The sequence below is a fragment of the Cynoglossus semilaevis genome, unplaced genomic scaffold (genome assembly GCF_000523025.1).
Source record: "Cynoglossus semilaevis isolate Cse_v1.0 unplaced genomic scaffold, Cse_v1.0 scaffold1699, whole genome shotgun sequence".
Taxonomy (NCBI): domain Eukaryota; kingdom Metazoa; phylum Chordata; class Actinopteri; order Pleuronectiformes; family Cynoglossidae; genus Cynoglossus; species Cynoglossus semilaevis.
The window spans coordinates 321,631-348,780 of record NW_007585112.1 but is presented as its reverse complement, the minus strand read 5'-3'; the positions used below and the strand labels follow the sequence as shown (position 1 = coordinate 348,780).

Sequence of the window (27,150 nt, the reverse complement as noted above, 5' to 3'; positions counted from 1 at the left end):
AAATAGGCTGTAGGTTGCTTATTATTTTCTTAGAAAAGTGAAAATACTAGATATATTTATTTTCCTAAAGACTATATTTGTATAAGTCGGAGTGCTTCCCTCCTCTGTGTAGTTTGATTACACAAGGGTTGTGTTTGCAGTGCTGATTATGAAATGTTTCTTTCATAAGAAATATAGTGGCCGTCTGTGACCCAGGGAAGTTCAAAGGGGCCACAGCTGGATGAACACACAGGTATGTATCCAGAAGAAGATTGAATGCTCAAACACGAGTCAGGGTCAATCTGGGTGACTGAAGGATGTTTGGAGACTAGTTAAATTAATGGCAAGGCACACACTAGATGCAGCTGCAGGGCAGTTTACTCCTTCACTTATTTTCCTGTTCACACTGAAAACACCTTTTCAAAGTCATGGTTTAAATAAATTTGAAATTCATTAATTTGGGTCTGCCAGCTGATATACCGGTTTTATATTTAAATTGCAGGTGACATTTACGATCAGAAGAGAAAGACATTAAACACGCATAATAGAAGTCACCTGGTGTTTTTAAATGTAACCTTATTTTGAAGCACATCATATAATACAAAACCGAAAAAATATGTAGGAGGTATTTATTAAAATGTGTGAAATATTTGGCTCAATATAAAATATTAGTTTCCATTATATCATACATACTGTATCTCCTTGATATCGATATCAATCTTTAATATTTTTACTTTGCAACCTTTACGCCTATACAGCTAATCTACTTGTTAACAGTAGAGGCCGCCATAATTTATTTTTCTTTTTACTGCGTTTTGTTAGTCGTTGCCTATTGGAGAGTATACGTTAGGTCACGCCTTCACTAAACGGCTCTTGTCATTTATTGGTCAACTTTAATGTTGGTCGTGTGTGCGTCACACTGTAAAAAAAAAAAAAAAAAAAAAAAAAAAACACAAACCCCTTCCACAGCGTAACTGTCAACGGCCAAATAGACTGTTGCAGTAAACGGTATCGAGTTATTGGTAGTGGAAAAAAAACATCCTCCTTCTGTAAGTTATCGTGTGAATCGTGTAATTCCCATTAATCTGGTGTCAGGCGTATATAATTCTTGTTAGAGTGTAAGAGTCTTAAATGTCGGGCCTGTCGACATTGCAGACACAAGGATACGGGATAGCTAGATGCTAATAGTGGCTATCGTTCACTAAACGCATATAAAGCTGTTCAAGTTTGATGACATTTACCATATATACTATTGTATTCGTTATAGAGAGCGGTGGATATATACATAGAGAGAGAGATTTAAATATTTTTATGAATCCTACTGTTGCTGTACTAGCGGCTGTACATCCAAGTTTCTTATTCATTATGGGTTTGTGTATAGAGTACAACGTGTAACGCGGGTAGTAATGGACTACAAAAGTTGAAAACGTTTTTGTTGTTTCCAAATTCCATATTTGATTCCGGTTTTACAGGTTCTTTTTACACGTAAGTTCAGAAAAAACATAGTTATTGTGTCGTATTTCACATAGTCGTGGATTGCAGCTGAGCAAATTAACAAACGTTATTATTTACTCTGCTCTTCGGCTTTGGCCTTCCTGTGAACCAGAGAGTTTTATCAACCCGACACTGTTGACCATAGAACTTTGTTTTTAAAGTATTTTGAAACGGGTATTCCGTTTAATATTCCGTTGTGGACACATGGCAGACTGCAGGTAATAAACAAAATAGTCACCTCTAGTTTCATTAAGAAACAGTTTATGAGCTGATTAAGGTTTTCAGATGTGTGTTTTTATGTTAAACAAAGCTTTGTATGCATTAGGTAGTACATATTTAATTTAATCGTTAAGCCTGTACTTTATTCTATTTCACAGAAGTTATATTCTTTGTAAAATGTATCGAGCAAGACAGATGACCAAAAGCTGCAAAACTGTTCTTATTTATAAAACTTATTTTCAAATGTAAAATGTCTTCTTTTTTTTCAGGACTCAAGATTTTATACCAGAGTGGTGTATAGTCATGTAAGTGGCAAAATTGCAAAAAGAATGTGAAATATAAATAACATCATTTGCAAGGCATCATCAGTGTCATTATCTCTTATATAACTTTTATATTATAGCCCCCTTTGGTTCTTATTCTGCTTATCAACACTTTTGTCACCCTGCCCTTCCGACTAGTGTGTAAAGTGGACCGCATTCTCAGGCCTTGTGCCTAATAGGAGACCCGCTCCAGCGGTGTGTTGGTGTACAATGGTGCGGTGGGATGTTGAGGGCTTCCCTGGGAGACTGTGATGTCAGAGCCCAACAGCCCGGGCGAGAGCCGGTGTGGCACTCCCAAATTCTTCTTGGGCTGCGAAGATGATGAGAGTGAGGTCTTGGAGGACAGCATGAGGACAGACATGGATCTGTATGAGGACGATGAAGACACAGACTCGGTAGGAGTCAAAATTAATTTGAATGACATATAACTATAACAAGTCAGGCTCTGGTTAACTGTGGTTTTTAATCTTTTATTATCCAAGAATGAAAGTTTTGCACTTTTTATCATTCACATTTAGCCCCCAGAGCGACAGATCATGGTTGGGATCTGCTGCATGATGAAGAAGTCCAAGTCTAAGCCAATGACCCAGATCCTGGAGAGGCTGTGCAGATTTGAGTATATTACTGTTGTCATCTTCCCAGAGGATGTAATCCTCAACGAACCAGTGGAAAATTGGCCACTGTGTGACTGTCTCATCTCCTTCCACTCCAAGGGTATGTCATATGAAACACACAACAAAAAAGTTACAGTGACAGTTATTCTGTATTTGTGTATATGAATAAATATATATGAAAAATGAAAAAACTCTACCCTTATCTCAGTTTTGTTGCAATTGTTAGACTTTAGATTGCAAGTATTCAAGGATTTCACTGTTTAATTAATATAAGCCATGTGTTTGACCCTTACTTAATTTGTAAATGTTTTTTTATAAATATATACCAGGCTTCCCACTGGACAAAGCAGTTAGTTACGCCAAACTTAGAAATCCTTTGCACATCAATGATCTAGACATGCAGTACTACATACAGGACAGGTAAATGTACACACCTTCACTTAACATTTTGTTTTTCAATCCGAAGCTAAAAAATGCAACAAATTTATTTTGGATATTATTTTGACAGGAGAGAAGTGTATCGTATCCTGCAGGAGGAAGGGATTGATCTGCCACGTTATGCTGTGTTGAACCGTGACCCAGATAAACCGGATGGTCAGTGTGCTATATTAATTAAAAATGAATCACTTTGTATTTATGTTTTTATACATATACCATATTAGAAGGAACAGCTACTTGAAATAGTGCTTTGGATTACACCAACACCAGTAACATAATCTGCTTAAATTGTTGTGCATAACAGAAAAAAAATGTTCCTCTGTTTGTCAGAGTGTAACCTGGTAGAAGGCGAGGACCATGTCGAGGTGAATGGGGAAATATTCCAAAAGCCTTTTGTTGAGAAGCCAGTTTGTGCTGAGGACCACAATGTCTACATCTACTATCCCACTTCTGCTGGTGGTGGCAGCCAGCGGCTTTTCAGAAAGGTTTGAGCATGGTTTTTTTTCCTTTGTTTTTTTTAACAAATCCTGTATTCTTATATAACTTGGATGTAGTTGCAGCTAAAATAATTGTTACAGTAAATTTCAAAATACTGTAATACTATTGTAAATCAAACAATTGAAACTTCATTTTAATCATTTGACAGCTTTATTAAAGTTGTATTTCAACCTTTAACTTACATTTTGGTTTTTGGTATAATGTTTTTAATAGTTGTTATTTCTGTTCAGATCGGGAGCCGCAGCAGTGTTTATTCACCAGAAAGCAGTGTGAGAAAGACGGGTTCTTACATATATGAAGAGTTCATGCCCACAGATGGCACAGATGTTAAGGTATTGTATTGGGTACCAAGTCGAAATCTTTTAAAATGTTTAATAAAAGGAAATATGTTTTCTATTTTCAAAGATATTGGGTTATTATTTCACAAATATGGGTGTTGATCATACTTAAAGCTTTTTCTGAACTAGCCTCTGTTAACCTATGTTATGAGACAGTTACTGTGTGTACATGTCCATCATGAATTCTGTGAGAGCCTTTTTTGAAACTCAATATTTGAAATTGAATTTCTGACACTTCTATGTGAAATTTTTAGGTGTACACTGTGGGACCGGACTATGCCCATGCTGAGGCTAGAAAGTCCCCAGCTCTGGATGGAAAGGTGGAGAGAGATAGTGAAGGAAAGGAGGTTCGCTATCCTGTCATGCTCTCAGCTATGGAAAAACTGGTGGCCCGTAAGGTCTGCCTTGCATTTAAGGTCAGCAAACCCACCGTAATTAGTACTGCCTTTTTAACTCCATGCTAAATTGCAGTGATGTTGCTGAAATTCGTGTGGTTCCTGATCATTAAAAAGATGTTTCCTTTTCCTTGAATGCAGCAAACCGTTTGTGGATTTGACCTCCTCAGAGCCAACGGTCACTCTTATGTTTGTGATGTCAATGGTTTCAGTTTTGTAAAGAACTCAATGAAGTACTATGACGACTGTGCCAAAATCCTTGGGTATCATCTTTTGTTTTTATTTGTACTTTTCTTGTGTGGTTGAGTTCTGTTGTTGTTATTGAACTTGTGTTTTTGTCTTTTCACTGTCCTGTAGGAACATTGTGATGCGTGAGCTAGCACCTCAGTTCCAGATTCCTTGGTCCATCCCCACAGAAGCAGAGGATATCCCTATTGTTCCCACCACTTCAGGGACAATGTGAGTTGCTACAGTAGAATTGCATGTATGACAAAAATATAACTATAAAAATATCTGTAGTATAATAGTATATATAGGTGATTTAGTATTTTTTTATTTTGAAAAGATACAGGTCAAATGTAAATGTACAATAATTTTCTTTTGTCTGTGTTTAAGGATGGAGCTGCGCTGTGTAATTGCCATAATCCGACATGGAGACAGAACGCCTAAACAGAAGATGAAAATGGAAGTTCGCAACCCTATGTACGTTAAAGATGTTTTTTCTTTGGTTTTCAATCATTGTGCGGTATTATTGCTTTTGGTATTTTACAATAATTTGTTTTACTTAGGTTCTTTGATCTGTTTGAAAAATATGGGGGATACAAATCAGGGAAACTGAAACTGAAGAAGCCAAAACAATTACAGGTAACAACGTGTCACATATAGTAAAGGATTTGTTTTGTTTTTATAACATTTACATAAGAGCTTTGTGTTGGCGCACCTTATATATATATCTGCGGCAGTATCACATAGACACAATATTTCCTCTATTTTTTCACTATCAACCCAGGAGGTTTTGGATATCACAAGACTGTTATTAGCAGAACTTGGACAGCACAATGACTGTGAGATAGAAGAGAAAAAATCCAAACTGGAGCAACTAAAGACTGTTCTGGAAATGTAAGTTTAAATTAGTTGGATCACCTTCACTTTTTAACCCTTAAGTAACAAACATTTTATGCTTTTTACTTTTTATACCCCAAAGGTATGGTCACTTTTCTGGAATCAATAGAAAAGTGCAGCTGACTTATTTGCCCCATGGGCAGCCCAAAACCTCCAGTGAGGATGAAGGTACAAAGATAGAAAAACTTTTGTTTTTTATTATCCACCGAATTGTGTTTTCAAATGGCTAAAACTAAAAGTACAAATAGCCTGCCTTTGTCTTCTTAAAATTTTCAGACACACGTAAGGAAGGCCCGTCTCTGCTACTGGTCCTGAAGTGGGGAGGAGAACTTACTCCTGCTGGCAGAGTTCAGGCTGAGGAGCTGGGAAGGGCTTTCCGTTGTATGTACCCTGGAGGACAAGGTAAAGTAGTTTTCTAATGACGGAATCTCTGCAATTACTTAGCATTGAATTATTGCATTGATAGTAGGTGTGATAATGAAATATATTTTATTATAGTGCATAGGGATGCACAATTGTTGAAATAAATAAATAGCTGGACTTCAAATGAAAGGTTTTTTGTGAGTTATTTTTCTTAGTTAAACCTCAAACAAACACTAAATGATTTGCTTGGTATTTTGCAGGTGACTATGCTGGATTCCCAGGCTGTGGTTTGCTTCGATTACACAGCACTTACAGACATGACCTAAAAATATATGCATCAGATGAAGGCAGAGTGCAGATGACCGCAGCAGCTTTTGCAAAGGTATGAAGTTTGCAGTGGCTTTTCTGCCTAGGTCATGTGGTTCTCCAGAAGTTAGAGCTCAGTTTTTTTTTTGTTTTTGTTTTTTTCCTTTTTTTGAGTAGGGTTTGTTGGCACTCGAGGGTGAACTTACACCTATACTGGTGCAGATGGTTAAGAGTGCTAACATGAATGGGCTGCTGGATAGCGATAGTGACTCACTGAGCAGCTGTCAGCACCGTGTCAAGGCCAGACTCCATGAGATTCTCCAAAAGGACAGGGAATTCATTGAAGAGGACTATGAAAGAGTAATGACTCAACTTTATAACACAATTATATCTGCCCTTATTTCTTTGTATCACTTGGAATTGAAGAACTTACTAGTGAAACTTACTTTATATGTTCTGTATTTTGTGACCTCATGTGCTGTATTCTCCTTTTTTGTTGCACAGTTGGCTCCAACCTGTAGTGCCTCTTTAGTAAACTCAATGAAGACTGTCCAAAACCCAGTGGCAACGTGTGACAAAGTTTATGCTCTCATTCAGAGCCTCACTTCTCAAATCCGCAAGAGAATGGAAGATCCCAAATCAGCTGGTGAGCTTATTCCTGAGTCATGTTATTCAAAAGGTCAAAGATATTAAAATACATTAGCCACTTACTGTTATGGGACAGAATATCCTGATGTTTTTTATATGTGCTACTGCTCATCGTTTACATTAGGACAAATGAATACATTCTTTACTCATTTTAACTTACATGTTTTCTTCTTGCCTCCACAGACCTGCAATTGTACCACAGTGAGACACTGGAGCTGATGCTCCAGCGCTGGTCCAAACTTGAAAAAGACTTTCGCATGAAGAATGGTCGCTATGATATCAGTAAAATTCCTGACATCTATGACTGTGTGAAGTATGATGTCATACACAATGTTACTCTGGGCCTTGAAGACACACTGGAGCTGTTCAGGTTGTCAAGAGCTCTCGCTGATATCGTCATTCCTCAGGTTAGTGATGATGGTAACAAAGGAGACAAATGTTAATAAGTGCATGTCCAATTACAGCAAAACTGAGCTATATAACAACTACAGCTTCTTCTGTCTTATTAATGTGTTAACCCCAATTTAACGTGTTATTGGTAATAAAACTGTTGCCCCTATGACTTCTAATACTTTTATAATGCATTATTCCTTTTTTTTAGGAATATGGAATAAATAAAGTGGAGAAATTAGACATTGCATATGCCTATTGCCTCCCACTGGTCAGAAAGATTCAGCTTGACCTGCAGAGAACCCATGAAGACGAGTCTGTCAACAAACTTCATCCTCTGTGAGACTGATAAAGTCAGCGTTTCAGACACGTTAAATGTTGTTTAGCCTCTTGACTTAAGTGACATGTTTGCAGGTATTCTCGAGGAGTGATGTCTCCAGGCCGCCATGTTAGGACACGTTTGTATTTCACCAGTGAAAGTCATGTCCACTCACTACTGAGTATTTTTCGCTATGGAGGATTGCTTGATGTAAGTGATCTATTATACAGGATATGAAGTGTTACTTTTAAAAATTAAACAGAACTCTCTGTTTCTCTCTCGCTCTGTTCTCTATCTCGTAAATCCATATAAATCTGTTCATGTATTCAAAGGAGGAGAAGGACCAGCAGTGGAACCGTGCAATGGATTACCTCAGTGCTGTCTCTGAACTCAACTACATGACTCAGGTTGTCATCATGCTGTACGAAGATAACAATAAGGTATTGCTACTTTTTCTGAAATTTACATTTGTCTTCTCGGGCGTTGTTGAAAGTGGTTAAATAAAAACCCCTTAAAACCCTTTTCACAAGGACTTGACCTCTGAGGAACGCTTCCATGTTGAGCTGCACTTCAGTCCAGGTGTCAAAGGCGTTGAGGAGGAGGACAATGCACCCACTGGCTTTGGCTTTAGGCCTGCTTCTGCAGAAGTAGCACGACAGGTATTACCACATATAGACTAGGGATGCACCGAATATTCAGCCACTGAAAATGTTATCACCCAAACAAAATGACTGAAACAGGAAGTTATGATGACGCAAGCAAAAACTGCGGCCAGTGCAGGCTTGTCTAATGGTGCCAACATGACTGCAGTGTGAATGCATTTCAATATATCTGAGAAAGACCCACAGATAGTGTTTGCAAAATGTGTAATGTTAAAATTTTAAGTGGGTGTGCATCTGCAAAGAATTTCTCCACATTGGGTTTATTTTATCCAAACATCCCGATCGCTATGCCGAGTATGAGAGGAAGGAAAGACTCTTTGCGCAAAAGTGAGTCTTGGCTGCATACAGCGCAGACCACAAGCTCCCCCCAAAGTTCACTTCACACTAGTGGGTCTTAATAGAGAACATTCTCTCTCTTCTTGTCCCGTTTGAGCAGCTAACTAAAGAGATCAGCTTCTCTGATGCATCTGTAGCTGTTACTCCTTTATTTGTAGCACTAGAGCGACTTCTAAGCAAAGAGGTTGAGACGGACCACGTAGTGAAAACAATGAGAAGTACACTCATAGTCTGTCAGTGCACGTTTCTATCCATCTATCTATTTGAGATCTATCCGGATTGTCTGCACTTCGTCGCAACTGTACTTGATCCGCGTTATAAAGATCATTAGCATGAGAAATTATCCAGTAATTGACTTAAATGCACTTTGTGTTTTTATGAGAGAACATATTTAATTATACAATTTTCAGCAGGTCAGTAGACCTGTACATTACCAGAGGGGTCCAGTTCAACATTTTATGTTGAATTATATTTTATATTGGGCATTGTTGAAGTGTGTTTCCTCATTTTCGGTTTTGGTCAAGAATTTTAATTTCGGTACATCCCTAGTATAGACAGTTTTGCCATGTAATTATTATATACAGAGAGCAGCCACATTATTTTTAACATCCTCTGCCCACTAAACAGGGGCAGAAAGAGGCTGACCCCGGCAGCCTGGAGGACCTGTCGAGAGATGAGACGGACCGTGCTGTCCCACTCTCTGAGCCAATTGCAATTCAACGGAGGTCTCCACTTGTACGCAATCGTAAAACAGGATCCATGGAGGTAAAGGTCCATGATATATTTCGGTTCTTCATAAATGTAGGATTGATAGTGTATGACTTTAAATATCTATTTATAATTTTTTTTCTGTTGCCTGTAGGAATATGTCTAGCTTGTGAACATTTCCTTTTCAGTTATGGCTTGTTCAATTTAAACAGATATTTCATTTTTGAAAAGCCGCTGTCAGTTTAAAGGCTGTTTTTTACCTTTTATCTATTTTGGTTATCGATTTCCACCAGGTCTTGTCTGAAACGTCGTCTGCTAAAGTAGGAAGTTATCGACTCTTCTCATTCTGCTCACGTCAGTCCCCCGAGATGAAACAAAGCGGATTAGGTAAGTGTCCCTATGCCAAGTTACCATGGCAACAGTTTTTAATGACATTTAAAAACAGGTCAGTGGTTAGAATGAATGTACAAGACACTTTGCAAAGGCCAGCAATATTCAACAAGTAGAACAGATACTGTGACTATGGTGGTGACAGAGATAAATGCTTCCCTCTAAACATTTGCATCAAGTGGATGTTTTTCTTAAACGATCTCACCTGTTGTTTAATCAAAGAAAACCTTATCAGCATAAGCCTGACTGACTGAAGCTTAAAGGGCATGGCTGGCAAATAAACATTTTTCCGACTTGTGTGCTGTCACAGCTGATGTTCTGAACTAATACCAACACACAGTGGATATTTGTCCACTGACGCAAAACGGTAACAAATATAATTTTTATTTGAATTATATATTCATGCAGTGCTTTTATGGGCTCATCCGCCTCAGTCAATTGTGTCTGCTTCCTAGGATATTGTTTTTTTAACTTTGAGGGAGCACAACAAAAGAAACAATAGCCTGAGAGCTTGGAGAATGACAGTAAATGTCATACAAAACATAATTTTTCAGAACAGTTTTCTTTAACTTGATCATTCTGTGGTTTGTGCCCTGGAGATGTACAATTCAAGGCTGAATGTTATAATGTGTGTCCCTTGCTTAAAAGGTATGCCCTGCTGCTGTTGAATTTCACAACTGCTCTTCAAATACTTTGATAATACCATGGACCAGGACTAGTTTTCTTTTCTTGGTAACAATTATTTTACTTATGTTGAGGTAGATCCAAGAAAAAGAGGAGGCTTACACATGTGAACGAAGTGTCACAGTGTGATAAAAAATCTTTGAGGTTTCACACACTGACCTTGTGTTTAAGCTTCTTCCAGCCTGTTGTTAAAAGTAAAGAGACAGCGGTAGATCATGGCAACGGTGCATTGACGTTTCCAGGTTCTTCTTTCCTGCTATTGCCTTTTCATTGTTTTCCTTTTCTGATTCTATTTCTGACTGACTTTCTCACTTTTCAGAGATTTTTTTAACTTTTTACTTCTTAATTTTCCAGTCAGTGTCCAAACTTCAGCCAATAATCAACCAATAATTTGGAGAAAACTTAGCATGTGATGTAGTTGTGACTAACCCCCCGCCCCCCTCGCAGGCTCACAGTGCGCCGGGCTCTTCAGCACCACTGTCCTAGGTGGGTCCTCTAGTGCCCCTAACCTGCAGGACTACGCACGCGCACATCGCAAAAAATTCTCCACTGGCAGTCTGTCCTACAAAGACGGTATGTGTTGAGACCGTGCTCCTTCACTAACCTCTACAGGTATACTTATTGAAAAAATGTTTGCACTTTTCTGAGTGCTAAAAACACAAATGAATGTAGTTTTGACATGATCCACAAACCCCACGAGACAGAGTTAGACCTACATACAGAGATAATTCAGTCAGAAGTAAATAGCTACGATTTATACAAATCTAATGTTATAAATCATCAAATTCAAATTTACTGAAAATAATAACACACCATATTCATATTTGTTACTAAAAATACTGTATTTTGCCATGATCATCTTTCATCTGTCATTGGTATGCTTGGTGTTTTTCCTAAAGCATTTTGTTAATGTGCACCCTTCATGACCACTTACATATAAGAAATTTAAAATTAACATATTTACTTTGTTCACGGTGAATGAAAATATTTCCCTCTTTACAACGTCCCCTTTGAAGCTGTTTAAAAAAAGGTTTAATTGATTGCAAATAATTGTAAATCGACTTGTCTTTCTTGAATACTTGAATTAAGGATTTTCGGTTTCAATTTCTTCAAATTACAATTTACCACAGAAACATAGTCACTTGATCATTATATTTAGGATAAAAATCAAATAATTCATTGCATTACTGAAGTGAAAATGTTGACACTGTTTTAGTCTTTAGCTGAAGTCATAAGAATAAATTAAGTAAAATTCGGAGTCCTTAACTCTGTAGCGAGTTATAGTGTATTCGTCCAGTAGGGGTCAGTGTAGTATCATAAACTAAGTTAAACACAAGGTCAAGGAACCGTTAACTGGCGATTTTTAAAATAATCCTTTCCGACAGTATATTCTTGGCAGGGAGTAAGTACCCACAATACTTTGTGTACACAAGTGTAAAAATGTGGAACATTATCAAGGAGATGGAATAGCAGCCCTGATTACAACTTAGTGTCATTTACACCCTTCCAAAATGCTGAGGATCCTTTTTTACTAAACTAGGATGCTTGACTTAAAAAAACAAAAGTTTCTTTCAACCTTCATCCTTCCTATTGTCTCACGTGTCCCTCCTCTGTTCCTCCTTTTGTCATCCATCTTGTCATCTGATTTTTAGGCATTAAAACAAGCCATGTAATGATCTCCATGCAGTCAGTCTGGTCAGCTTTGAATATGTTCCTCTGTGTCCATTGGTGATTCTATGCTTTGGTTTTTCCATGTTGAATGATTCTACTTCATTTTAGGGTTACTAGCTAATACTTTTGTTTGCTGTCCTTGTGTCTCAGATCACAACATTGGCCAAATTGTCATTTTACTTTTGCTGAGTAGACTGTTGAGCTCTTCCCAGTTAAACTTAATAGATAGGAAAGCAGACAATAGACCTTTCTTATGGATTTGATTCTTTTTTTAAAATATTTGTGTCAACTCTTTGGTTGAAAACATTTCATTTCACTTCATCAGAATATTGTTGTTGGGCCTGTAGGCAACGTTAAAAAACTTCACACATGTAACATCTGTAAATACAGCTACTAGCTAACTTTAGTTAGGAGGAAAAGAAAAAGTTTTCTAGGGAGGTGCACCTTGGTTTTTTTTTTTTTAAGAATTCCCTAATGCAGAAGAAGAAAACAGATTTTGGTGGCTTTTAGTAACGTTAGTGAATTTTTTTTATTTCCTCAGAGTTGTTGTCTATGCCGGCAGTAAAACGGTTTTCTGTGTCATTTGCAAAGCATCCGACTAATGGTACGTCTGCTTCTTTCAAGTATTTTTCAACTCCCTTTGTCTTGCATGTCCTCATTTTTACCTTGGATTTTTTCCACATGGCCCTCCAACATACTAGTTGTCAATTCTGTTTTCAATTGTTTTGGGTTTTTTTGTTATTGTGATTATTATTATTATTTATTTATTTGTAACTCATATTCTGAATTATTTTCTAACACAATCTGATACTTCGTTTTTAACAAGGGTTCCCACTAGTCAAAAGATAAAAGACAATACATTTAGGAATGTTGGCAAATCTACATACATTTCCAATGTTTAAAACAGCTATCCACAAACCGCTGTAACCCTTAAGAATGCACCAAAAATGAGACACGATTTATTTAAATCTTTCAACAAAGCCACATCCAAAAGCTGAAAACATGACATGCTGCGTTCATGGTATAATGACGGCAAGTACTTTAACAAAGTCGCCATGTGGTGTATTACTCTGTTACTCATTGGGGTTATTAAGGTTCCATCATTTCTTTATATACTAAACCTGTGCAGTGAACAGGACCCAGCAGTGTTTTGAACTGACCCTGCTACTGTCACAGTGGGATCTGGGAATGTATAGTGGTCAGAGTATCTGTGTGTGTGACTTTGTCTCCCTCCTTCATTATGCTGGACATACACCAGCTGAGAGTGTATGAGTGACAAAGGTTGATTAAAGAACTGTTAGGGTTGTAGTTAGAGGCCAACATGTAAATTGCGGCTCCCAATGTATATTTTTTAAATATCTGCATTTTTAATAAAATACTCTAAATACTTTGCACAGTCACAGCCTGGCTGTTGATTGGTGGACAGGACAGGTGTCTTAGCAGAGGCTTGTTAGATTATTCCATACTCTGTACTTAACAGCTTTGGCCTTGCTATTAGTAGTTACCAGGTAGAGTAGTTGGCAAAAGCTGTAGTGCCAAGAGCTTTGAGTGGTCATCAGGACAAGAAAAGAGCTGTGTACCATGTTTACAGGCCTTCAGGTATTTCAAAATGTTCTTCTACTCTGTCTTTTAAAGTTACGGCATAACTCCTCAAGTGACTGTGCTTGAAAACAGGAAAAGAAAGCTTTAAGTTATTCCTACACAGCTTTGTGAAGTTTGAGCAACTTTTCAAAATGGGGAAACTTGTTTTCATTTTGGAAATTTGCAGGGGTTTTTTTTGTTTTGTTGCGTTTTGTTATTTTAGATGAACATGGACTTGGTTCATCTGCGGTGGAATAATCTCCTGCTTTCTTTCACTTTAATAGTGCAGGCCAATACGTTGTTCCCTGCTCAACACCAGCATTTTCCACTTTACTGCTTCTCCCTCACTATCATTCACATCCTCACCCAGGCAAAAATGAATAAAAAACACTTGTTTCCCACTGCACAGATGGTTGTAGTGTCGTGCTGGTCCCTGGATGGGCACATTTCTGAGTACAAGTATGTTTAAGAATCAGCCCAAATACAGATACAACCATAGGAATTAGTGCATCCCAATGGTTAAGTCCACCTACAGATAACATAATGTAGTTGCTAGAATATCAGATTGTTTCTGTGAATATGTTCATGTGACTAATGTGAAACAAATCTGAGACTTAACTGAAAATCCTTTTTATTTTTGTTTCTCATTTTTTTGTCTGTCTATTTGGAGATGTGCAGAGGACAAAGGTGGTTAAAATAAAGATTAGAGCTGGGTCATTCTGGTGTTTAGTCAGTGATGTGCGTTAAGCTACTAAATACTAGCTACTGAGTGTAGCCTCTGTCCAGTGTGTTTGGTTACAGTCTCTTCGCATTATTCTTTCAAACCTTAGCCGTTTTCCCAAGCAAGCAGCATTTTCCAGAGAGACACCGGTGGGAACCCTGTTTATGACTTCAGTTCATGATGTGGACAGCATTACCAAATTAGTTTGTTTTAATAGTGTTTTTTTTATTATTATTATCCAAATGATTTGATGTATTTTTGTGTGTGCATGTTTACGTGAGTCAACGTCAAACGTACCCCCTGTCATTGTTGTAAAGAATGTGGTATGAAGTCAGTGTTAAATCGCCGCCACAAACAACATTAATGTGTAACCCTTCTCCCGTGCCCCCTGGTTTCAACTCAGTAAAGCTTCAGTAACGATGGTGACTAAAATGGTGTAAGAGTTAAGGACAAAATCTGACTGACAAACTGGGGAAGGGTTAGAACATACTCATCTCACCCACTGTGTCTGTTGTCATCAATAATCACCAATCAAAAGCTTGCTTGCCTTTGTTTATATTGACAACAGAGTGGTTGTTAAGTATATTTGAAAATTTTGTATTTTATTATTTTTGACGTAACAGAATAGTATGCGTTCATGGCTGATGACTATATATTTCCACTTTTTTTCACAACATTTATTCTTAACTAATTATAATAAAAGTCTTTGGAGCAGATGACATTAGGGGTCAGAAGCAATATTTAAAATAATAAATGTCTTCACATTAAAATCAATTGTTTTGATGTTGATACTGTTTTCTGGTCATTTTGGTCTCATTTGAATTGTTTGGAAACAAGTTTTAAACGGATTTCTGGGAGAGTTGTTCTCAAAGCTGTGACATGGGTGTATGGCTGATGGCAGTCAGTTGTTGAAAATGTAATCTGTATTTCATGCTTACTTGTTTAGATGATATGGTGGAGTGCACTTTGCATAAACACGTAGACACACACATGCCTTACGTATGTCATTTATCACAGGTACCAAAGATGACATGTCCTCCACAGCAGTGGCTCCATCTCTGTGGAGTGCTGCATCAGGTACAGTGGCGCCTGATGAGATGAGTTTTTGACCCAGTTTCAGCTTCTTTTAAAAATTGAATTAACAGTAAATGTAGACACACAGTAACCTATATTATGGATACAGTGTCTAACTGTGGATATGCATATCTTACTGCAGAGTTTTTGGACAGGTTATTAAGACTTTTCTGGTTGTGCTTCTTGTAAATAACTTGTGAAACACTTGCTCCTTTGTGAGTTTCTACATTAAAGTTAAAAATATTCCAATTCATTAAAGTCAGATGATTTTTGTAGCAGGTAGCAGTGTTTTAACTGGAAATTCTGACATTAGCGATTGTTGCCTTCTCCTCACAGAATGGAGTCTCCTGGTGTCAGTGGGAAAATGTAAACACAATATTACACTTTTGCTTGTGGTTAAGATGTGCATACAAATACATGAAGGGATTTGTTTGCTGGTGTAGTTGATTATTCTTTGTCAGGGTTGATGCAGCAGATTAGTTATAATTGCAAATATACAGATAGTGATAACAACCCCATTATATTCATCTAACAAGTTTACCTAATGTCCCATTAACATATCATGGCCATGTAATGACTTGATAAAACACATTCTGACACTGCTGATATTTTTCATGTACTTTCAGTTCAGTGGTACAGAAAGTCAGAGGAGCAATCTGTTTTATTGTCAGTGCCTTGTTGTTAGCTTTGCTTCAGGTGATTTTTGCCATTTCTTTTCCTGGTCTTTGGCCCTTTGGCAGCTTCACTAAGCTGTTGGCTGCATCTTAAGTTTACAACACAGACACACATACACACGCCATTCCTTCCTCCTCTTCGCTCTATTTCTATCCTCTGCTTCACTTTCTTATTTCCTCACATCTGTGTCATACTTTGCACCTTTCCTTCTTTGCTTCTTGCTGGCTTTACTCTATCTTTTCATGTCCGTTGAATTCCTCCTCCTCCTCCTCCCTCTTTTTCCACTGCCTTGTCCTTCCTTGCTCTTCCTCTTCTTCTTCAGAGCCCTTTGAGGAGCACCATGTGGCCCAGTTGTTAAGGCCTTTCTCCACCGACCCCACCCTAGGGCGCCGCCTCTCTCTGGATGGGGCGCTGGCCCACCACCTGCACCAGTGCTCCTACCACCTTCGCCTCTTCCGAAACTGGCTCATCTCCGGCCAGGACCCTCTAGAGTACCTCTACGGTCAGCCTTTGGCCCTGCCCTGCCCCCCGGCCCCCAGCCTCATGCCATGGCTAATCACTGTTCATGGTTTAGTTGGGATTGTGCCTGTTCTGTGTTTGTCTTTCATGCTTTGCCTCCTAGTGTTTCTGCATGCTTGCCTGTGTCTGTGCTAATGCAGATTGCAAGCAGTGGTGATGTGAGCTTTGCGGGGCCATTTATTTAGTAAAAAAACAACATTTAATTTCTCCCTGGAATTGGGATGTCAACTGTCCAAATAATCTGTCATCTAATCTCTGAGCTCCCCATTTTTCTTTTCTCTTTGAGGCGCTTCCATTGTAACATCTTCTTAGTTACAAGCCAAGTCTATGTACCACAGAAATGATCAGTCATTCAAACACATTTTGTACATTGCATACACACATTGTAAGAAGTTGTTTTTTCTGGAGTAACCCATTAATTTTCTTTTTCTTTTTTTCTCTCATTAGACTAAGACCCTGTTATTATCCACATCACATGTTAATGCCTTTCAATCAGCGGCTGTCTTTCACTTGAGTTTGTATGCCAGTTGCTCACTTTCTGACCAGCATGTGATTCCTGCTTGTCAGATGTACATATGGCTCAACTAAACACTGCAGATGAAATCTGTGAACAAACACCTGCAGTGGAGGTCTATTAACACTTGAAGCAGGCTTTGGTTTGACGCTTTGTGACTGAGAACAGCTTGGTTGTTCACTAACAGTGGATAGACTGATGAAGTGTGTTGGACTGGCGCTGTGGTCTTGACAGCTTTTGAATGCTGTGCACTGCAGCTTGTGTGATGGAAAAGGCAGATGATGTATGTCCTTGAGTCCTGCTTGCTTTTGCAAAAAAGGAGGGACTTTTAAGACGTGGACTTGTGTTACAATGAGATATTTTCTTGAAACACAGCATGGATTTTGCTATTTGTCTGCGTGGAAACAAACAGCTAGACATCACAGTGGGTTTGGTCTGATCTGGAATTTTGAGCAGTGTTTCAGAAGAATATGCTCAAGTGTAGTTTATGGATGACGGTGGAGTAAGGTTTAAGCTGACTGGTTCTGCCTGCTCCTCCTCTGAGTGGCTGAGAAGGCTGAGGGTTAATGTGCCTGTGGGCATCATGTCTCCTCTCTCCCATAGGCTTTGAAGGCTGCTCCATGGTGCCCTCTATCTACCCCTTGGAAACACTACACAACTCGCTGTCTCTCAAGCAGGTCAATGAGTTCCTGTCTCGAGTGTGTGAGAGTGCTGGAGACCCACATACTAGGACAAAAAGAGGTCAGACAACTAAGTCTAATTGGAAGTTATTTTTAGTTTTTCTAAAATCATTGTTTCTTGATGTGACCTGTGGTCCTGTTGTCCCCCACAGCTCTGTCTGCCATGTTTGGACAACACAACCAACCGTCAGTGGACACTTATATCCCTCAGAGAGTTCTTTCATCTTCCATATCTCTCAGGTCTCGTTCTGACAGACCTCCTTGGTGTGAGTATAAAATTAACTTGTCTACGTTTTACCTCCTGCTTATACTCTACTGCTCATAATGTCACAACTGACACAGACTAAGGAAAGAAAAAACAACCTGCCAAAGCAGAGTCAGTAATGCTGTCAACCACTGTCTGTACCACAGAACCAGAACCTTTTTTTCATAAATACCATGAATTTAGAGTAACATTTCTGTACCAATTTAAAAGAGAAATAAAACCTGTCACTTCCCCTGTGGCTTTGCTTCCTGACCCTGCAGACAGCAGTGGTCCGTCCAGCACAGTGTCCAGTGCTGGTCCATCTTCTCCAACCACAGCTGACACCTCCCCACGCTTCAGCTTCAGCGATAAAGTCTCCCTCACCCCACAGAGCAGCGAGGAAACTCACACCACCCAAAACGCTTCCACTCAGATGGTGCCTGCTGCTGGATCACAGGTCCTCGACTCCACATGTCCTGCTGTCTCAAACACTGCTGAAGCTCCCTCAACTCCAGTCAACCCAGAGCACGTTGATGTGACTGATCATCTTTCTGAACCCATGCTCGAAGCGCCCGAGTTAGTCTCCGGCTCTGTGGATCCTCCGATCTCTGACCCAGGCCTAAGACCCGCCTGCTCTGCATTAGCTGAGCTCAGCCTGAACCGGATGGAGGGTTACTGCCTGCCCGGCTCTCTGCCTGTGCTGCTGGAGCTCAGGGAGAGCAGCAGTGAGGCAGGGTCCAGCTCTCAAACACCTCAGTCTCCAGAAGGACACGATGAGTTCTTTGACACCCAGGAATCTATGGATCTGTTGCTGGACAGTCCAGAAATCCCCCTTAAAGGGGAGGAGCTTGAATGCACAGAGCCAACAGAGCTGTAGGGCAGTAAGAACTAAAAACAGAGTTGGTCAGTCATCCCCTGTTTTTGTTTCATGTTGTTTAAGCTAAGCACAAGTTCTTAGTGCACTTGTGAAATTTGCCAAAGAAAGGTCCAAGTGGGTTCATCAGTGATGTGAGTCCACAACTTCTTATTATCTTAGGCCAAACACTTTATTAAAATGTCACAGCTGTCAAACAATCAAACATTGTGATAAATCAGATCTTTTATTATCATCACAATACTGTGTTTAGACAAATTCATTGTATTCAAATCACTGACATGATGTGGCCTCTGTGGTCTAGTCCTTTTTTCTTTTCTTTTTTTAACACATCAAGCATTTTTTTTCAAAGGTCACGTTAAAACTTTACAATTCTGTTACTGTTGCTTCGCTGCTGCTTTTACTCTTTTTGGTCAAAACCTGAATTATACCCATTAAAAATGCACATGGTTATTTACATACAAAGCTTCAATCAGTGTGTGAGGAAACAATATCTGACATTTTGGTCGAGACGTGTTCTATTTTATTTATTAGATCAAAGCCACATCTTATGTTTCTTTTCTTTTTTTTCCATTTGTTAAGAAGTGATTGTGTTAACTTGCTTTTATAAAATACACAGAATGTTGGTTTGCAGTACAGTAAGACACCATCAGAAAATACAATCAGTGTCTGCTGTGTCCTGCATCACACACACATTTGTTAATCCATCCTGTGCTCAGTGTCAGTGGTGGCTACAACTTTAGTAAAAAAAAACTTTGATTTATGAATCTTCACCACTGCCAATCAAATGTGTGGGTTTCAAGTTTAAGTCATTCGCACATCAGCAGCGTGTGCACTGCTTACTGCAGAAGTCCTTAAGCCTCATTAAAGATTTAATATAATCAGTAGGAAAAGAGAGAAATATTTATTTTGAAATTATGGATTTAAAACTTAACAGATTTTGGGAATAGCTAATAAGCTACACAGTGGATATTTACCTACAGCAAAGCTAATGTATATTTTTGTAAAATCACTTCATATTACAGGAGAATTTTCAAGCTAATTTCATTTTCCACTGAACAAACAGGAGGAACGGTTTACAATATGTGTGCTTTTACTGGGGCGAGCAGTTATGTAGCAGCGGTGTGTGTGTGGGTTTGTGTGCTTGTGTGTGTGTGTAAGGGAGAGGGTGCACTGTTGCCCTGGGAGCAAATTCAGGTAGACAGATATATGCTGGTGTGCACGTCTGTGATTATTTCATGTTACAGTGCAAAGTACTGTAGTGGTACAAGATACAACTGTGAGACAATAAACCTCTGACCTGTTGACAGATTAAAAACTACCACCATACACTCTGTGTGTTCTCACTTTGTTCTTGTCAGTTGTGTGGCAATTTCAAACCTGAACAGATTAAGCAGAAACTGTTTCACTTAACTGAGCGCGTGCAGCTCAGACAGCTGGAGCAGACACAGCTGACAGGAAATGCTCAGTGGGGTTTTTCCACTGTGCCTGTAATATCGTGTTGATCCTGCTGTTCTCCTCCAGGATCATGCGATTGTGAAGGTGACATCATTGCTGCTTCTCAGAATGCTGATTGTCTTCCTGCCTGCAGCACAATATGTGCCTCACACAGTGAGAACAGTGTAGAATTCACACACAAGGTTCCATCCTCAGTGCTACAGTGGTGTTCACACCCAGCATGTTTGTAGAGGCTTCGACCACAGGTCCGACGTCACTGAGCACAGGGCAGTAAATCAGTTCGTAGCTGACAGGCAGTATTGAATAAAATAAAAAGTTGTACTTTCATGTATTTTTCTTGACATGTTTCCATGTCATTGATTAAAACAGGTAGAAACTCTCACTCTCTCAGGTCTGTTTGTCTCTCCTGAGTTAACGAGTTTGTCTGATTCACCTGTGTGCTGTGAGTCTCTGTTAATCAGTCTCACTCCTTTCACCTGCTGCCTTCCTCTCTCCCTCAGTCTTGTCTCTGTCGGGTCATTGTCTGTGATTATGGTTCCTTCATTGTTCCTGTTCTCCAGGTATGTTTCATGTCTTGTTCCCCTTGTTTCACTGTGTTCACTGCTGGATTTAGAGGATTATTGTCGTTCGTGTGCTTCCCTGTACCCCTGAACGTGACAGTGGCTGACTTTAAGCATGTTTACCATGAACAACAACAAAAAAAGACAGATTTTAAACATGTTTTTTTTATTGTTATTATTGGTCATCACCACACATATTTTCCATTTTCACAACAAATCCATTTCTATTGTACCTTTATAAGCTTTAAAGGAAAGATCAGGAGTATTGCACTTAAAACATGAGATGAAAACATTAAAGCATAATGAAGGAAATAATCATTTAAAAAAAGGAACATAATCCACACTGCTTTCTCTGTAGCAAAGCAAAGCCTAGTTAAATGTGCCTCTTCAATAGCAGACAGCTTATTTTCATGATTATACGTCTCATAATATTTTTTTTTCATCAGCTATTGCAATACAGAATTCAAAGATACACATGCACGTACAAGCAGGGCTCAGTGGAAACTGGTGGCATGATTGCAGACACATCTGGATGCTGCTGTTTTTCTTTTTTCTGACTATTTTCGGAACATTAAGAAAAGCAGCAGGTGAGTAAGTGTGATGAACAATGACTGCTGTTCTTGGGTGAAATGTGCTGAGATTATGACATTGTGTTTCTCGTGTCTGGCAGTTTGTTTTGTGAACAGTTACTTTTGTTTTTGTTAAAGTAATAACTTAGAATTATAGAATAATAGAATGTTTTTGTTAAAGTAATAACTTAGAATCATTCCCATTAGACTGTAAAGTGATATTTCAGTGATATGAACTGCACAATAGCTCATTCATCTGGTTTTTCCGTCACGTGAGACGTAGGATTTGTTAGCGTGACTGAAAAATCTGTTGCTCCTGGAAAAAAAGTCTGTATGTCGTTAAAGGTCATCTGCATTTTTATACATTCACATCTCCTCTGTTCTGCTCTGCTCTGCCTGCAGCCTTTTATAGGAGCCTTTGTCCGTGCATCGGTTGTACATGCATCTCTACATAAAGGAGAAATACAAATAGTATACAAGAGAAAGTCTGCATTTTGTTTTTAAGTTGTTTGATAAAAGAGTGACCCTGGTGAGATGTGTTGTTGGTCCTGTCATCAGTTCAGTTGTCCTGGATATAATTAAAACTTGTTAAAATCTATCAAAAATATAAAAATTACCAATATCAAATGAAAGCACACTTGTATGTAAAGCTGCAGTGTGTAACGTTTGTTTGTCAATTTATTTCTCTGTTAAACTAATTCTCCAACTGAAGATTTAGCCTTTAGACTAATCACATTAACACCTTAGTTCTGGGCAGTGACAACCACAGTCTCACAGAGTGAAATCACTAGGTGCTGGAAATCAGATGTACCTTAAACTTCACAACAACACAATTCCTTTTCCTTTTTCCTGTCATGTTTAGAGCATCCTACTGGAGCCTGGCAGCACCTTGGTTCTGGTCATATGAAGACCCAACCTGAGCAGGAGGGTACGGTTTTGTCTCATTGTTTCAGACAGTTTCCTGTGATCCACAGATGTTAATTCATTGACTGCGTGCTTATTTATGGACTTCAAATCAAACTGGCAGTACGAGACACCGAGACAACCAGGTTCAGGTTGTTACGCGCTGCAGCTTTTAGTTAAAAAAGATATTAAAAACATTGACTTTTTTTTAACAACTGATATAGAGAAAACAGAGTGAAGATGCAGCAGGTTCCTGTGGTGCTGTCACTGGTTTGCATTAAATACAATCAAATCCAGAGAAAGAGCACAGGTCAGTGCAGTACTGTAAATGAACAAGTATTTCTGGAGCTGCGTTGAGATTCGCACACACTGGTTTTCTCTTTGTGCTTTTTCAAGATGCAGCTCCAGCAAATGTCAAACACTATGGCTGAAATACTGACTTTCTGCTTTTCTCCTGTTCCGAACAGAACACAAAACCTCGTGTCTGGAGAATGAACTATTTGGAGTCATTTTATCTTTGTGCTGTTTTTTTTAAGGGGAAATCGAACCATCTTGTTGGGATAACAGTTTGCCCCTCCTCACTCTCCACCCTTCAGCACGCACACATCCCACCCCGAACATTAATGGACAACAGAAGTGTAACTGACCTTAAATGATTTTCAATATGTCCAAACACACCTGCACACACACACACACACACAGACACACACAGGAAACACACTAAAATTACGCCTGTGAACAAAAAAAAATATTTGAACAAAATAATGTTAAATGTTCAGGTTCCGTGCACTTCACTAAGTCCTGACTGCTCCCAGAATATGAATTTTGAAAAAGTGCTACATTTAAACCGTCTAAGACAGACCAACATAATATAACAACGGAACATTGTGTGGATTTAACTCTGTCACAGTGAAAGCCAATTTAAAAACTTTTATTGTAATCTTTTTTTTATTTTCAAGGTTAGTGTTGCAAATGGGACGGTAAACCCCTCAAAACCTCCAACAGGTGGCACCCTAGCGACCAACTTATGTGGCCTATGCCAAACTCTGCCATTACATGTTTCTCCAAAACGTGTTAACAATACCACGGGGTAAAAGTGATTTACAAAGTGCAAATCCAATGTTTTTCCTTTTGTTTCTTGGATTCTTTTGGCGTTTGGAGGTTTTGTGTTTTGGCCAGTGATATTTTCTACAACTATCCACAGCAGAGCGGACCATCTCGGCCTCGTCCCTGCCCCGGAGCCATGGATGTACAGCGCACACGTCACACTCTTACTGACACACCTATTCTTGTTCTTCTGGCACAGCAGGACACAAAGGCACATGTGGGTGAGGGTCCAACATCTACCACCAATCAGTACAGCCCACATCAACACCCTTCACTTCTCCGCTCAACCACGTCCCTACGTTTGTAGTGGAATTACACTCCTGCTCCTTTAACACAGCTACGTTCGTGATTCGCTCAGTTGTAACGACACATTCTACCTTTCTTCCTTTGTTGATCTTTTATTGTCAAAGGACACGTGTTGTCCTGGGTGTAACAAACATCAGGATGATGAACTCTGTTGACCTAACACTCTGCTAACTCTGCCACAGTAGGATAACTGGAAACACACTAAGAAACAAACACTGAGTCTAAACAAAAAACAACATAAAGTCAGTGTTAGGATTTAAACTGCCACAGAGGGTTTGTTATTCCTAGTTCTAAAGAACTGTAGGGATACTCCTTTACTAAAATATAGATGTTATTCAAAGTCTGCTGTAAGCCACCACCAGAGGAATATTCAGTGAACACTGGGACTGCTTGTGTCTCCGTCTCACTACAGCATGTAGTTTAAAACCAGGGAAGGCTTGTTTTTCGAAAGAGAATAAGAAATTACTCTCTCACAGCAGAGACGTGTGAATTGATCAGATGTATTGCAAGTCTTTTCATGAGGGTTAAACTTTAGGGATTCAATGGAAGAACATTTTGTACTTTGTGGCTAACTCTAAAGTGCGCCAAGTTGTGCTTTGATTTAGGCCGATTTAAAGAGGAGTAAAGCCCAAGGTTCTTTACAGAGCCACTAGCTCCCAGTTCTTTACCTCAACTAACACATGGATGAAGCTTTTACTTCAGGTCAACAATAGGGAGAAATGTCCGAACAAAAAACAAAACCTGCATTGTTCCCATTATATAACTGATTAATAACCAAAAAAAAAAACTGCTGAGTTTTAAAAAGTCTAGTACAAATGGGGACAACAAGCATACAAATAAATAAATGAATAAATAAATAAATAAAAATCGAGAAAGACACAGACAGTTATTCAGGTCTGTTCCCACCCAACGATAAACTCATAAAGCAGAGACAGATTTTTACATCAGGATATTAAAGAGAGGACAACTTCATAACAGCGGTGAGGGAGAAATCCTAAAATTCAATTTTGCAGGCAGGGAAGGACTCGTCCTGCATGACGACGGTGCTGCTGGACGCCAGCACCATGATGTTGAGCTCCTGCTGCCTCTCATGTGTCTGCTGGTACCAGTCACGGGTAACCTCAGTGTCGTGGGTGGGAATCAGGGTCACCTGGAAGAACAAACAAAAAGCAAAAATTAATTAAAAAAGGACAATTTGGCTTTTTAGATTTGAACTAGTGGCTCTGTTTGAAGATGGAGACTAACATTGTTAATGCATCTGGCAGAAATGTTACCTGCAGGTTTGATCCCCACTGAGCTTTGCCATCTAACAGTGCATCTAAGACTCCTCGGCTGGGTTCACCGCCTGCTGCGTCATTCCCGCTCACGACGTAGTAGGCAGAGCGAATTCGTTTAAAAAACTCCTGATCCACATTCTTGGCACTACAGTGGTTGGGAATGTAGGTCAGGTCCACATAGATGGGAAGCCCAGGAGCAGCTGCGGAGCCTGAGCCTGACTTCTGGGAACCTATAAGGAAGGATGACAATGTTTGGTGATGGAACTTTGATTTTCTTTTTAATTTTCCAAACCTCTGCTGCAGTATTGAAGTCACGTTTACCTGAAGTGCTTTTGACACCGTTGGAGAGGCTTTTGCCAGCGTTGAAGCTTGACTTGGAATGCTCATCGTCCTTGGAACCTTGTCCATCAGACAGACGAGACGTGCGGGAGCTCTTGTCTCCGTCCTTCTTCTTAAGAGAGACACTCCGTGGAGACGGCATCTGTTTGACAGGCATGGGGGATCTCTTGCGTCTAGCAGGAGAGGACGACTTGGTTTTACTTTTCTTCAAGCCCTTTGCTTTTGGCTCTTTCCTGGCTGATCCATTATTCAAGGAATCCGGGTCAACCATGCAAACATCTGGGCGTGGTGGGTGAGGGTAGGGGTCCATCATGGGAGCAGGAGGAGGGTCATAGTTCCCACTGGAGGAGTGGTGGCCGCCGCCTCCTTTGGCAGAGATTTTATCCACAGGCATGTAGTCTGCATCTTCATCTGAGTCCATGTTGCCCTCACCAGAGACTGAAGGGTAATCCTCTGTGCCGGGGGCCGCATCGGAGTCCGACTGGGAACCAATGGACTCACTGACAGAGGTGGGTGGAGTGTCTTCTGTGGCCAGAGCCATCATTGTTGACATGCCACCAGTCTGGTGCAGGGAGTTGCCGTCTTTGCTGTGAGACTGCTCACCATAGGGTTGTTTACAGCTCCGTCCCTTCATTGCCAGTTTAAAGTCCATGGCTTCTTGCGACTGGTCACTTCTTTGTCCTTCATCCTCGTCGTCATCATCACTGCAAAACTGTCGCATGCAAGGGTTGATGAAAGAAGGTGAGAGGTCTTCTTTACGCTGCCTGTGCTCCGAAGAAGAGTATCCAGGGGAGTTACGACTGGTGTAGGAGGAGGAGACTCCCGTGGCCACGTTACCAGTGAAATCCTGATCACTGTCGTCATCCTCGTCATCATCATCCTCATCGTCTCCCCGGCTGCACTCCTCAGCATAGAATGCTGTGTGGAACGGCTGGTCAGCTGAGGAGAGTGAGAGGGGACGGGCAGGGTGTTCTGGCTCCATCTCACACTCCTCTTCAAACTCCTCATCGTGACGGTAATGTGGAGGAGAATCTCCTGGTACCATGGCCATTTGAGGCTTTGGCATCTCCCACTCATAGGAGCTCCTGTAGCTAGCTCCTTCGAAGGATTCTACCTTGGTCACTCCTACAGCTGCACCACTAGCTGCAGGTGATGCAGCTTTGGGAGGAACTGTGGAGGTTGCAGTGACCTCTGCCGGGCCGTTTGTGTCTTGCTTGCTGGCCTGGGGAGGTGATGGCTTATAAGAACCAAAAACATCGGGGGTCAAACCTCCTGCCTTGTCAGTGGCAGCCAGAGCAGCAGGCTTGTCAGAAAATGGGAGGCTTCCTGCCAGGCCACTAGAGGGACACCTTAGAGTCATCTCACGCATATAAGCATCCTCATCCTCTTCCTCACTGCTATCTGTCTCTTCAAAATAATGTTTGCCTTCTTTGTCTGGACGTGGTGAGGATGTCACACCATAGAGAGCAGCACTGGCTGCCTCTTGGTCTTTGTTAAAGTCTAGCTCAGAGAACAACGCAAATGATGCTGCAGGCGCCACCGCTAGGTCGTGTTTAGATCCTTCAGTCCATTCGGGCTTGTAGAAACAGTCTGACTGAGGGACTTTCTCCAGAACCCCACCTAATGAGGCTGAAAACCCCTTTTTATCCTCACCAAGACCAGTGGATGAAAGTGAGGGTAAAGACTTGGCCTCCTCAAATGGGCTAAGAGGTGAGAAACGTGCCAAACTGGAGGTGGACTCTGCTGTGGTCGTGGCCGTGATCTGTTTTTCAGACACTTCCAGATAGTCGTCTTTGGCACCAACAGAGCCGGAAAAGGTGGAATCCATTACCACGGAGTGTTCCCTCTCTTC

At 40.1% G+C, this 27,150-nt stretch overlaps 2 protein-coding genes across 5 annotated transcripts in view; one reads left to right on the top strand and one right to left on the bottom strand.

The window, feature by feature from the left end:
- Window positions 1-878: 878 nt before the first annotated feature.
- ppip5k1a (diphosphoinositol pentakisphosphate kinase 1a) lies at window positions 879-20,110 on the top strand. Of its 4 annotated transcripts, XM_008337114.3 has the most exons (32): window positions 879-1,028; window positions 1,962-1,997; window positions 2,154-2,410; window positions 2,534-2,729; window positions 2,959-3,049; window positions 3,138-3,223; window positions 3,398-3,552; window positions 3,796-3,897; window positions 4,158-4,319; window positions 4,440-4,561; window positions 4,656-4,757; window positions 4,914-5,000; window positions 5,087-5,162; window positions 5,308-5,417; window positions 5,503-5,588; window positions 5,697-5,822; window positions 6,044-6,165; window positions 6,267-6,449; window positions 6,594-6,735; window positions 6,921-7,144; window positions 7,339-7,466; window positions 7,542-7,656; window positions 7,779-7,886; window positions 7,977-8,105; window positions 9,072-9,209; window positions 9,446-9,539; window positions 10,674-10,799; window positions 15,217-15,276; window positions 16,271-16,450; window positions 17,585-17,722; window positions 17,814-17,927; window positions 18,187-20,110. In XM_008337114.3, the coding sequence occupies exons 3-32, from the start codon at window positions 2,267-2,269 to the stop codon at window positions 18,780-18,782; spliced, it is 4,242 nt and encodes a 1,413-aa protein (XP_008335336.1). In that variant the 5' UTR covers window positions 879-1,028; window positions 1,962-1,997; window positions 2,154-2,266; the 3' UTR covers window positions 18,783-20,110. The 4 variants fall into 4 exon arrangements, with proteins under 4 accessions (XP_008335336.1, XP_016886223.1, XP_008335340.1 ...); XM_017030734.2 differs by lacking the exons at window positions 15,217-15,276; window positions 16,271-16,450 and adding an exon at window positions 12,439-12,501 and having other exon boundaries at window positions 880-1,028; XM_008337118.3 differs by lacking the exons at window positions 15,217-15,276; window positions 16,271-16,450 and having other exon boundaries at window positions 880-1,028.
- Window positions 20,111-21,533: 1,423 nt separating this feature from the next.
- The window catches only part of map1aa (microtubule-associated protein 1Aa), a 26,371-nt gene continuing 20,754 nt past the window's right edge, over window positions 21,534-27,150 (bottom strand). Inside the window, 4 exon segments of the mRNA XM_017030732.2 lie at window positions 21,534-24,832; window positions 24,957-25,189; window positions 25,281-27,144; window positions 27,147-27,150. The exon segment at window positions 27,147-27,150 is cut by the window's right edge and continues 5,003 nt beyond it. Coding sequence (XP_016886221.1) covers window positions 24,677-24,832; window positions 24,957-25,189; window positions 25,281-27,144; window positions 27,147-27,150 — 2,257 coding nt within the window. The 3' untranslated portion in view covers window positions 21,534-24,676.